At 50.1% G+C, this 11,516-nt stretch overlaps 1 protein-coding gene and 1 long non-coding RNA gene across 3 annotated transcripts in view; one reads left to right on the top strand and one right to left on the bottom strand.

The window, feature by feature from the left end:
* Positions 1-707: 707 nt before the first annotated feature.
* On the bottom strand, positions 708-5,250 carry LOC128774435 (uncharacterized). Of its 2 annotated transcripts, none has more exons than XR_008418992.1 (3): positions 5,141-5,250; positions 4,530-4,582; positions 708-1,187 (listed from the first exon to the last, which is right to left on the bottom strand). It is a non-coding gene; the product is annotated as an uncharacterized LOC128774435 (long non-coding RNA). The 2 variants fall into 2 exon arrangements; XR_008418991.1 differs by lacking the exon at positions 5,141-5,250 and adding an exon at positions 4,824-5,132.
* A 584-nt stretch (positions 5,251-5,834) lies between these two features.
* LOC128774434 (protein Shroom2-like) overlaps positions 5,835-11,516 on the top strand; it is a 93,134-nt gene continuing 87,452 nt past the window's right edge. The window contains exon 1 of the mRNA XM_053893518.1: positions 5,835-6,227. Within this exon, the coding sequence (XP_053749493.1) occupies positions 6,063-6,227 (165 nt within the window). The 5' untranslated portion in view covers positions 5,835-6,062. The remainder of the gene's footprint in view (positions 6,228-11,516) is intronic.

The following is an 11,516-nucleotide window of genomic DNA, read 5'->3' as shown; positions in this document are numbered from 1 at the left end:
CGTCTCTCTCTTTCTCTCTGCCCCTCCCCTGCTCCCACTCTGTCTCTCCCTCAAAAATGAATACACTTAAAAAAAAATTAAATTTTTTTTAATGTTTAATTTTCAGAAAGAGAGACAGAGAGAGAGACAGAGTGGGAGCAGGGGAGGGGCAGAGAGAGAGGGAGACACAGAATCTGACGCAGGCTCCAGGCTCTGAGCTGTCAGCACAGAGCCTGATGCGGGACTCCAACCCACGAGCAGGGACATCACGACCTGAGCCAAAGTTGGACATTCACCAGACGGGAGCCACCCAGGCACCCCTAAAACTGCATTTTGAAAATGAACACTTTTAGGGGCACCTCGGTGGCTCAGCTGGGTCAGTGACCCACTCTTGATTTCAACTCAGGACACGATTGGGGACTTCGAGCCAGGCATGGAGCTCCACACTGTGACAGTGCAGAGCCTGCTTGGGATTCTTTCTCTCCGTCTCTCTTTGCCCTTCCCCTGTGCTTCCTCTTAAATAAACTTAAAAAATAAAAAAAAATTAAAAAAACCACTTTAAAAATAGTAGCTCTTTTTGAATACTCCCAATTTGAAAAGCATTGCTTTATATATATAATAAAAATCTTGGTTTGCAAGCATAATTCGTTCCAGAAACATGCTTGTAGTCTAAAGCACTTGTATATCAAAGCGAGTTTTCCCATAAGCAATAATGGAAACTCAGATGATTCGTTCTACAGCCCAAAAATATTCATACAAAAATGATTACAATACTGTAATATAATACAAAATAATAAAGAAAATACAAAATATAAAGAAAAACAAACAAATTACTTTTGAAAACCTTCATGGCCATGTGAAGGAGACAAGAGAGAGGAGGGTTACTGGAAGACTTTCACCATTAGTAACAGACATTGGCTACAGTACAATACTAATAAACTCTTGTCATGTACTGTATTTAATGTAACTGGCAATAAGGCAGCAGAGGAAAGGGTCTCTATCTGCAGACAGCCTGACCTACAATGAAGTAAAGGATTCCTAAGCTCATTTTTGTATGGAAAAGCAAAGGACTTAGGTGCTTGAAGTGACAAAAAATACACCAATGCCAGTTTTGGGCACCTTCCAACGTTCTGAAAAATCACTGATTTCTGCCAAACACCGTGGCCTGAGACTGAGCATCTGAGCATGGGAGACAATCACCTTCAATCCTGCAGACAGAAAGAGACAGAGAGAGAGAGAGAGAGAGAGAGAACCATTCAGTTGTGATTGTGTGATATTTGGAGTCATGTACTACTCGTATTGTAAGACATTGCTTGTTTATCAAGTTAAAACTTATTAGAAACAGTTGCTCGTCTTGTGGAACACTTGTAGAACAAGTTATTTACAATGCAAGGTTTTACTGTACATATTTCTTAAAGATTAGCTATTAATTAAATCTCTAACATTTGGTTCAATTTGCCTTTTATTCATTAATTCATTCACTGATAAAAGTGTGTGTGTGTGTGTGTGTGTGTGTGTGTGTATTTAACCACCAGCCAGAAATGTGACCATTTACACATAACATTTGAAAGGACATATCTCAAGGGTGCCTGGGTGGCTCAGTGGATTAAGTGTCTGACTTGGGCTCAGGTCATGATCTCACAGTTCATGGGTTTGAGCCCCGCGTCGGGCTCTGTGCTGATAGCTTGGAGCCTGGAGCCTGCTTCCGATTCTGTGTCTCCCTGTCTCTCTGCCCCTCCCCCAGTAGCGCTCCGTCTCTGTCTCTCAAAAATGAATAAACAAAATTAAAGAACACATCTCCAAGGTAACAGGATTGGAACTCAAGCAAACATAAATTAGTACCCAGTTTTATTAGGCAAAGTTTGCACATAGGATGCTTCAGCCTTTTTCTTATTTGGAGATCAAGGGAACCTCAAAAGGTGGCTCAGTGTCTAAAGGTCTTACAGAGAAGAGCCAGCTCCCTAGCTCAGTGCAAACTGCCGTCCAATACCCAGCCCAGCACTGGTCCCTGTGCATAGAAGAGCCTAAGTGTGTGAGTCCCCCTTGGGACGGGGCTCAGCAACCTCAAGCAGAGTTATTAAGCCCCTCTGGGGCTCAGTTTCTTCCTCTGTAAATTGGGGTGATGCATGCTCCAAGAAACTTTGGACTTGAGTCCATCTATGTAATGTGCTTGGTACAAAGCAGGTTCCCTGTGGATCGTGGCTACTATGTCTTAGTTGCTGTGGCTGCTTGCTTCCTCAACCAAAGGTGCTGGGTGCTGAAAGCCAACTCCCAATGTGGATTACATGAATGGGATAATGACGCCATGCACAGGTAGAGACCCCCCCACAGAAGAGGAAATCTCTCCCCTAGAGATCTGTAGATGCTCCAACTAACAAGACCCAGGGTAAAATCCTTCTGAGGTGAGAGGGGGAGAAGTGGGGGTGCAGTTATGCAGATGCAGCATTCAGCTTTTGTCTCTGGGCCAAGATCTACAACTAAGTTAAATTCCAAAGTTTGTAATAATAGCTGGTAGAAATCGAGAAGATGACAAATGGTGGTGAGGGGCAAAGTCACTGCGTCACTCTTTTCCTGTGGCTGCTCTCTTACCTGGACTGACTCTCCACCATCTGAATTCATAGGGACCCTAACTCAGGTACACAGTGGGTTAAGTAGAAAATGGCGAATACTGCCCTCTAAAAATTGCCACAGGTGTTCTGCAAAGCTTGACGGTACTAACCTACTACTTTGAAAGGTACTCTATCCTCCACTACATTTTATAATTACAAATCCTCGTGTCTTTTTAGAACAAAAAAACCCTCACATAATTTGAACTCTATTTCATAAAAAGGATTAACTATTGATGAAATCTCTGAAAGTTGGCTCAACTGGTCTTCTATTCATTGATTGAGTCCTTCACTGTCAACAAAGTCAAAGAACTTTTATTTGTCACTAATCTCCACACCCAACACGGGGCCGGAACTCACAATCCCGAGATTTAAGAGTCACATGCTGTATGGACTGAGCCGGCCAGACACCAAAAGAACAACCTTAAGTTTCACCTGTCTCTTCTCTATTAAAGGAAGCCTCAGATTTGAAAAAGTGGCATATACCCAAGGCTACTGAATGCTTAGATGTTGATGGGTCACAGGGTCATGTCTACAGGTCCAGAAGAACATAGGCTCATAAAGCCTATTTGTCCCTAGCTTTCTAACAGAAAAGCTAGATGCTAGCAAATATATTCTGTCCTTCGAAAATCTGGCTGAGTTATGAGTTCTTAGAAAAGAAAACCATTATCATTGTAAGTCCACACTGGTTCAGTGTCATACTAAACTCTTCCAAAAAGGGTGCGAGGCTAATAAATTGGGGCAATGCCTTTCAGTCACAAGATACTGATGGTTTCCAAGATACATTATACTGTCTTATAACGATACAACGGACATGATACAGAAGTCTAGGTGTGATGGCAGATTTGCCCACCTATATAAACCCAAGACCGTCAATGAAAGGATTTATGAGGGTCTGGGAAGAGGGCATCTATCTCAAAGCAGGCCACACAGACTTGATCCAGTCCCTTCTGCTGTATTTATTAATGTCTATAGATAGAGCAGTCTTAGAAATATTCAAATAATGCTAAGCTGGGAGGAATGCCTAACATGAAGATTAAGAAAAAACTCAGTAAAATTAAATTTACTAAGGATAAATGTCGACCACTACCTAAGTTTGAGAATGAACAGTATAACCCGTTCAAGCGGTGGATAGGTCATCTGATTACATGATCAACATAAAACGTTAAAGATGACTTTGGCTGTGACTTACGGGACAATGAAATCTTGGTCTCTGCTTAGTGAATCTAGTGGCCTGAATTTCAGCCCTAGTTTACTGAGATTTAAGTTAATATATCACAGGGCAGGGCGGTGCGTTTTGAGACTAGGGAACTTCCAAAAACTCTACGTGCGTTTATATGGCCCTTTGTCTTTTGGTGTCCCGATCCATCCACTTTTTAAATCAAACGTCTTAGCTGAAGATAATTACAGATTCACATTTAGTTGTAAAAAACAGTACAGGGACATCGTTTGCAACCTGCACGTCAGAACATTAACATTGATACAATCTGCCAAGCTTGGTTAGATTTCCTCAGCGTTGGTGCACTCCTGTGTCTATTCAGTTGTGTGCAATGTAATCATTTTGGGCAGGTTTGCATGACCACTGCAGTCAAGGTACACTTGAGACGGATTCTAACAGGCACACGCTCCTTACATCTCCCTTCACAAAGAAAATCTCCCCATTCCTCTAACTGGAGACATTCTGGACGTTACTTATGGGGCAGTAATCAGTGCCCAGAGCCAGAAGTGCGGAGTGAAGTTTGCGCTCTTACTTCAGTGGCCTGGATGATACCCCAAACCATCAGTCACAGAATGGAAATCCCTCACTTGACCACTGAAGAAACTGAGACCACAGGTGAGGTTCCTGGTCTCTGCTCCACAGTGACAGAGACCCCTCACTCTTTCTGTCCAGTGGTCTCCGAGCTTGTCCTTGAGGTCTATTCCATCCCCATCTGCTGCAAGTACCTGGATAGAGCCGCTTTGAAGAGACAAGCGAGCACCAGCGTCCGGTGACGTAACTACAAATAAAATAAAAAGATTTTGTTTTTTTTGCAAAGCATGCAAACATGTACTAATACAGGTATTTCTTCATACCGGACTTTTACGTAAATTGAAAAGGGGTAGAGGCAGGAGGCACACCCTTTCAGTAATTTCAGACCACCTCTCCTTTGTAGGCAATGCAGAAGTGGGACATTAAGACCTCATGGCACTGCCCTACGAGAGGACAGGGTCCGAATGCAAAGACTTCCCGGACCGTACCTACAAGGGCCGGGAAGAGCCAAGAACATTCCTTATGTGGGCTGGGCGCTGCAGCAGGGACCTTGTGGGAGGGTAGGCAGCTCCACACGGGAAGAGTCCAGACGCCCTTCTCTTCTGCCCGGACTTTAAAAGGCCCCTCCTAAGGCCAGCGTTTGGCCCAGGCTGCGCGGCGGGGGGAGGCTCTCGGGGAGGACTCCCGGGACCCGCGGGCCCCAAGTCCGCGCCCGGGGACAAAGCACGTGCGTGCGGGAGCAGGCTGGTGGCCCGCGGACCGGCGCGGGGCCGCCCGGGGCCGCCCGCCGCGCTTCCGGCCTCACCTGGGCGGCCGCCGGCAGCCCGCGGTCGGCACGAACAAAGGCGGGGGCGGCGGGCCGGCCGCGCGCTCCAAGATGGAGGGCGCCGGGGACTCGGACCGCCGCCCGCCCGCCCCGCCCCGCCCCGCGCGGGCGCTTCCGCCGCCTCACCTGCCGCCGCTCGGCCTCCCGGGCGGAGGGCTGGCGCGCCCGGAGCCTCCAAGGGCCGCCCTGCGCTCGCGCGGGAGGAAGGACCGGAGTTCGCCTCGCGGTCCCCGGCCGCCCCTCGGCCCCACGGAGCGGCGCGAGGTCCGGAGTGCGCGCTCCGCCCCCTCCCACCCTCCGGGCAACTTTGGAGGGGGGCGAGTCGGGGCGCGCTCCCGCAACGGCAGGAGGCACAGGTTCCGTGCGCGCGCCGGCCCTCGCCCCCCTTCCACCCTCTGGGTAACCTGGGGGAGCCCCGAGCGCGCACTCGCATCCCTGGCCGGCGACACCGGCACCGTGTGCGCGCCGGCCCTCGCCCCCTTGGGACCAGTCCAGGGCGCCCCCGCCCCGAGCGCCTCTGGCCCCTCCGTCCCTCAGCGGCCGCACGGGTCCCGGAGCGCGCGCCCCCTCCGGTCCCTCCCACCCTCCGGGCAGCTCCCGGGAGCCCCGCGCGCGCCCCGCCCCCTGCCCGCCGAGCGGCCCGAGCCCTGGAGCGCGCCGGCCCCGCCCCCTGCCCGGCCCGCCCTCCTCCGTGCGCCGCGCCGCCCGCTCCCGGCTCCCTCCCTGGCCCCGGCCGGCACTTTCCTCCCAAGTTGCCGCGCAAGTTCGCTACTGGCCGGCGGCGGCAGGAGCGCACGGACCTTCCCTCGCCCTCGGCCGGCCGGGGCTCCCCCGACTGCATGGGCGCGGGCCGGACGGGCCCTGGGGGCTGAGCGGCCGCGCCGCCTCCGCGCCCCGCGCCATGGAGGGCGCCGAGCCCCGCGCGCGGCCCGAGCGCCTGGCCGAGGCCGACGCGCGGGCGGCCGACGGCGGGCGCTTGGTGGAGGTGCAGCTGAGCGGCGGCGCCCCATGGGGCTTCACCCTGAAGGGCGGCCGCGAGCACGGCGAACCGCTGGTCATCACCAAGGTGAGGCGGCTGCGGGACCCTTACGGTGACAACCCAAAGGTGGCCTCGGGGCGGCGGACTCGCCGGGGGTGGGGGCGCCGGAGGGGCGGGCGGATCGCGCCCCCAGCGCCGGGGCGCGGGTCCGCCTGGGTCACCTGCGGGGACCGGAGCACCGGGACACGCATAGGTGCGTGGTCCCGGCGCCACCCCGGCCGCTCGGCGGCGGCTCCCAGCCCTGCTCACTCTAAGCGCGGCGCAGAGTTTAAATGGCTCCTGTTCCGGGTCCCCTCCCCTCCCCCTTCAAGAAGGGACCTGGCTGGGTCCCCTGTCACTCCCGGCTTCTCCAGCGGCGGCCTGCACCTGTGGGGCTGCCCAGAGGTTGGAGAGGGCCCACTCCACGTGCCAGGGGGTGGACTGAACTGTCCCGATCTGTGTTTGCCACTGTAGGCCCTTGGTTCTGCACCCCTTGAACCTGTACCTCTTATCGCTGGGAAAGCCAGACTAGCAGCTGTCGCCATCCCAGCTTCTCGATTCCCATCAGCCCATCAATATTTACTGACTTTCGGCTTCCAGCCCTGGATCCACGGCGTTCTGGATACCTGCAGAAACGTACCGAAACTTTCAGCGTCCTTTTTAAAAGGGGGACTTGAGCTCCAATAACAAGTTTCTAATATGTCTAATTAGGAATGTGTTTCGCGGTGTGTGTGTGTGGTGGGGGAAGGAGGCTGCTTTAGCGCTGTGAATTCTCTTGTCTCAGAACAGAAATCGAACTTGAAATTTACCAGCTGGACTTGTATTGATCTGTGAAGACACACAAACAGCAAACCCATCATCCTGTTTTCTTCTGGTTAAAAGTGTCAGTGTCTCTGGGCAGGGTTGGATCAGGCCATTCCTAGGGACAAAGTTCCCTTTAAAATGTAAAAATTCTTGGCTATTACCAGAGTTTGAAGGTGAGTTGCTGGGTTGTTTTGTTTTGTTTTGTTTCGTTTTTCTTTATCTGCTTTCCTGCTTCCCTGCAGCAGGAAGGTATAAAGTCACTCCTAACCCACCCCACCGGTAATGAATTTGAGCAGTGGTGTGGCTTTGTTGTGCATGTAGCAAATGAGACCCCAAACTTTTCTGTTGTACATTTTCTCCTGTTTTTAGATTTACAGAACCAGAGAGTCTGAGAGGAGGCTTGTTTAGATGCGCGCTGAATTTATGTTCAACTGGGAAAAGAGGCTATCGTTGCTATAAATTGGACTAATGTGTAACCCATTAACGAATTCAATTCTTTGAAAAGATGGACACACTTTGCCCCGCAAGGGCACTTTCCTGCATAAATGCATATTAAAGAATGTTAAGTTGTGCCTTTTTAATAAAGGTTTTACAGGGCATTTCTGATGGTAAAGGTTAAGAAGATAATTAGGTCTTTTTTTTTTTTAATTTTTTTTTTTTTTAAGTTTATTTATTTTTGAGACAGAGAGAGACAGAGCATGAACGGGGGAGGGTCAGAGAGAGAGGGAGACACAGAATCCGAAGCAGGCTCCAGGCTCTGCTTCCAGCCATCAGCCCAGAGCCCGACGCGGGGCTCGAACTCACGGACTGCAAGATCGTGACCTGAGCCAAAGTCGGACGCTTAACCGACTGAGCCACCCAGGCACCCCGATAATTAGGTCTTTAGCATCTCATGTGTTTCTTCAAAAAAAAAAAAAAAAAAGATATACACAATTCAATGTATCTTAGACTTGTCATTATAAGTAGGTGGAATAAATTGTAACACGTTAGTTAAGGTGAAATCTTGCCTTTTAACCATACACAGTATAAGAAAGCTGGAAGTCACTGTACACTGAAATTCCGGGGGCCTGGATGGCTCAGTCGATTAAGCGTCAGACTTAGTTTCGCCTCAGGGGTTCGTGGGTTCAAGCCCTGCATCATCGGGCTCTGTGCTGTGCGGAGCCTGCTTGGGCTTCTCTCGCTCTGTCTCACGCTCCCAAGCCTGCATGCTCTCTTTCTCTCTCAAAATAAATAAATAAACTTAAAAACTCTGAAATTCAGTTGTTTTACCAGAAGCTGGAGAAGGGGATTCTTGAGCACGCCCTCCTTCCTAAAAACCCTGGTGTGTTCTTCCTGGCCTCCTGTTCCCTGTGTCCAAAGGACCCCATTCTAGACCGAAAGAGGTGGGCAGTAAAACTCAGTAAATACGCACCAGGGCCTTTTTGGGGCATGTGAGGCCGTTTGTTCGTGATTTGGCCTGCCCGTTAGCTTTCACGCTACTTGCTAAGGTGTTGTTCCTCTTCGTTTTGAAAGTTTTTGTCACTAGGCCACTAGCACTGTGTGCTCGTCCTTTCCAGATTGCGTTTCCGGATTTTGCAGGGCTAAAAATGTTTGTGATTCTCATCTGAGATGCTCATCCGTCTCCCCCTTAAACTGCTGCTTAGTTTGTGTAGCTGTTCCAGTGTGACTGTAAATTGGTTTCTTTACTTGGGGTGGAGAGGATTCGGGAGAGTTTGGGACTTCTGTACTAAGTTCCCATGTACACTTGGATATACTTGTAGAGGTACGTGCTCACACATGCATATATTATATACATATATATATATTTTTTTATTTTTTTTAAGTTTATTTTTGAGACAGAGAGAGACAGAGCATGAACGGGGGAGAGGCAGAGAGAGAGGGAGACACAGAATCCGAAGCAGGCTCCAGGCTCTGAGCCATCAGCCCAGAGCCCGACGTGGGGCTCAAACTCACAGACCGCGAGATCGTGACCTGAGCTGAAGTCGGACGCTTAACCGACTGAGCCACCCAGGCGACCCCATATATTATATATTTTTAACTACCTGTTGTGTTGCATGGTATTGGCAGTATTTCACATGCCTGTCCTTTCCGTTGGATTAAGTCATCAATTATGCTTGCTTACCCTGCAACAGCTGGTAATGAACTGTTGCATGATTAGAAAAGGATGAAGGAAAGTGTGTCCATTTAGAACCACTTAGAGTGGGAATTGGCTGTTGTGAGAGAGACTGCGGAAGATTGTTCCGCTTATAGAATTTGGATGAATCCAAGTTGTCAATCTTCCTCTCAGTAGCTACTGAAAAGTTTTGGGGGCTCATCATAACAATTGTTATTGGGGGCCCAAATAATAATTGTTCTAATAGGGGTGGGGGTTTTTTTGGATTAAAAAAAACACCTCATAATCAAATATTTTACAGATAAGATCCTAGGGATATCATACGACTCATTTTCTGTGTAACAGAGTCTGACGTGGGGGTAGCTTGATCAGGTGTAAGGTAACACGCTCTTTTTATGATAATGGGGGTCTGATTTGAAAGCCTCATCAGAGTGCATGTCTTAGCCCTGGAAGAAATGCTAAGAACAGGGCTGGTTCAGTCCGTGATCTTCAGATCAAGTTTTGTCAGCCTATTTTACTTTACTTTTTAAATTTTATTTTGAGAGAGAGAGAGAGAGAGAGCAGGGATGAGCAGGGGAGGGGCAGAGAGCGAATCCTGAGCTGTCAGCAGGGCCCATCAGGGCTGTATCTCACGAATCCTGAGATCATGACCTGAGGTGAAACCGAGTCGGATGCTTAACTAACTGATTAGTGACCCAGGCACCCCTGTCAACCTATTTTGTAGATGCAACAGCTAAGGCAAAGGGAAGTTAAACGGTGTGCCCTGAGATAACAAAACTGGCAAGTCCTGAGAAGGCCCCAAGGGCCAGCTCTTGACCCCAAATGTCCCCATTTCCCCTCCGTTCCACCTGTTCTGTCCTGGAAACACTTGCAGCGCTATTATTAAATGACTTCATCCCATCCATTAAATGAGGGTCTTTCCACCGATACTCTGGTCTGTGTCCTTCTCTATGGTGGGGGCTGTTCTGCACTTGGTAGGATGTTCGGAAGCATCCCTGGTCTCCACTCAACGTGATGCCACTGGTACACCCCCCTCAGGTGTGACAGCCAACAAAAGTCTCCAGACACTGTCAGATGTCTGTCCTCTGCGGGCAGAATTGCCCTCGTTAGATTAACAGTGTGGTCGCCTTTGTTTGAAAAAAGATTTTAGCTTTCAAAGCTCATGCTTCGTTCTTTGTGAAGACACTGGCCTTTTGGGTGGTTTTGTGAGGGGCTGTTTTCTTCCCAAGTGCTGGCCCTGATAATAGACTTTATTTACATAGTAAAAGTCAAACAAATACTTGCTTCATCTGCACTTTTGTAGCTGGAGAAAGGAAATGAAGCTGGAACGGGGTGCTGTTTCTGGGCGTTCATTGGGGCTACTGGGTAAAGACAGTCTTTTCTTTGGGTCTAGTTTGAAGTCAAAGGGATACTTAACTTCCCGGGAGTGACATTCTTGGAATTTGAAGTGCATGTGTGAAGTCCCACCAGACCTCCGCTGGAAGGTGGGAGCCACGTTTGTATCCACGCAGGACCTTTCCCCCTGCTTGTAACTTGACTTTTCACGACGGCTAGAAAATTACAGTGCTGCTATTTTTACATGCTCCTGGCCGAGAGGGAGCAGGAACGATGTCTGTGTCCTAAGAAACCACAAAGATTTTGACTTGTTAGTATTTCCGAGGCCACATTTTGATGTAGGTTATCTGGGGACCCGGGTAACGTGGTCCCCTGTTTCTACGCGTTCCTTTCTCCATGGATTCAGCAAATGTAAAACATCAGTGGGGGTAGGGGAGGGGCCTGATTTCTAAAACGTCACTGGGGGGCCTAGAATTTCAAATGGGCGGATGGGGACTCGTCAGGGAGCACTCCACAGGAGCTGGGTGTCAGTAGGCCTCCTGCAGCGGCAGGAATGTTTGCTAAGGGGGGAGGATTGGGGCTCCGGTCCCTCCCTGAAGAAGGCCCTCACCTTAGCCAGAAGCACCAAAGAAGACATGAATTGGGGCCTGCTGTGGTCCCAAGGCTAGCTCGTTTGGGAAGCCGCCGACTTTGAGGTTGGCTTTGGGGGGACACAGCCACCCTAGAGCAGGGTGGGAGGGCTGTGGCTGGGGATCCCCGCAGCCTGACTCACCCTCTCAGGGGGCTTCAGGCCATTAAAACATTTGTCTGGATATGAGACAGAGTCCTTAAATGTCCTTTGTAGTTTGGATAGTGAGGGTAGGATGGAAGGGAATCGGGGCACTTATTTTGGATGGAGGTCACACAGCCAGGTGGCGAAAGTCCTCTGTAAACTGTTAGAGCTCCTGATAGCAGGAGGCTCCCGGCAAAGACCGGCCGTCAGTGGTGGGTGGGTGTGGGAGGTGCCGACCGCCTGATGTCCCGTCCTTAGTGGTTTGAAAAGAGGTGCCATGTTAGGGGACCCGGCTGAGTCACCGTCATTGGTG

The sequence above is a fragment of the Panthera pardus genome, unplaced genomic scaffold (genome assembly GCF_024362965.1).
Source record: "Panthera pardus isolate Hobbes unplaced genomic scaffold, ASM2436296v1 HiC_scaffold_306, whole genome shotgun sequence".
Classification (NCBI taxonomy): Eukaryota; Metazoa; Chordata; class Mammalia; order Carnivora; family Felidae; genus Panthera; species Panthera pardus.
This window is presented reverse-complemented; position numbering and strand designations above follow the sequence as displayed.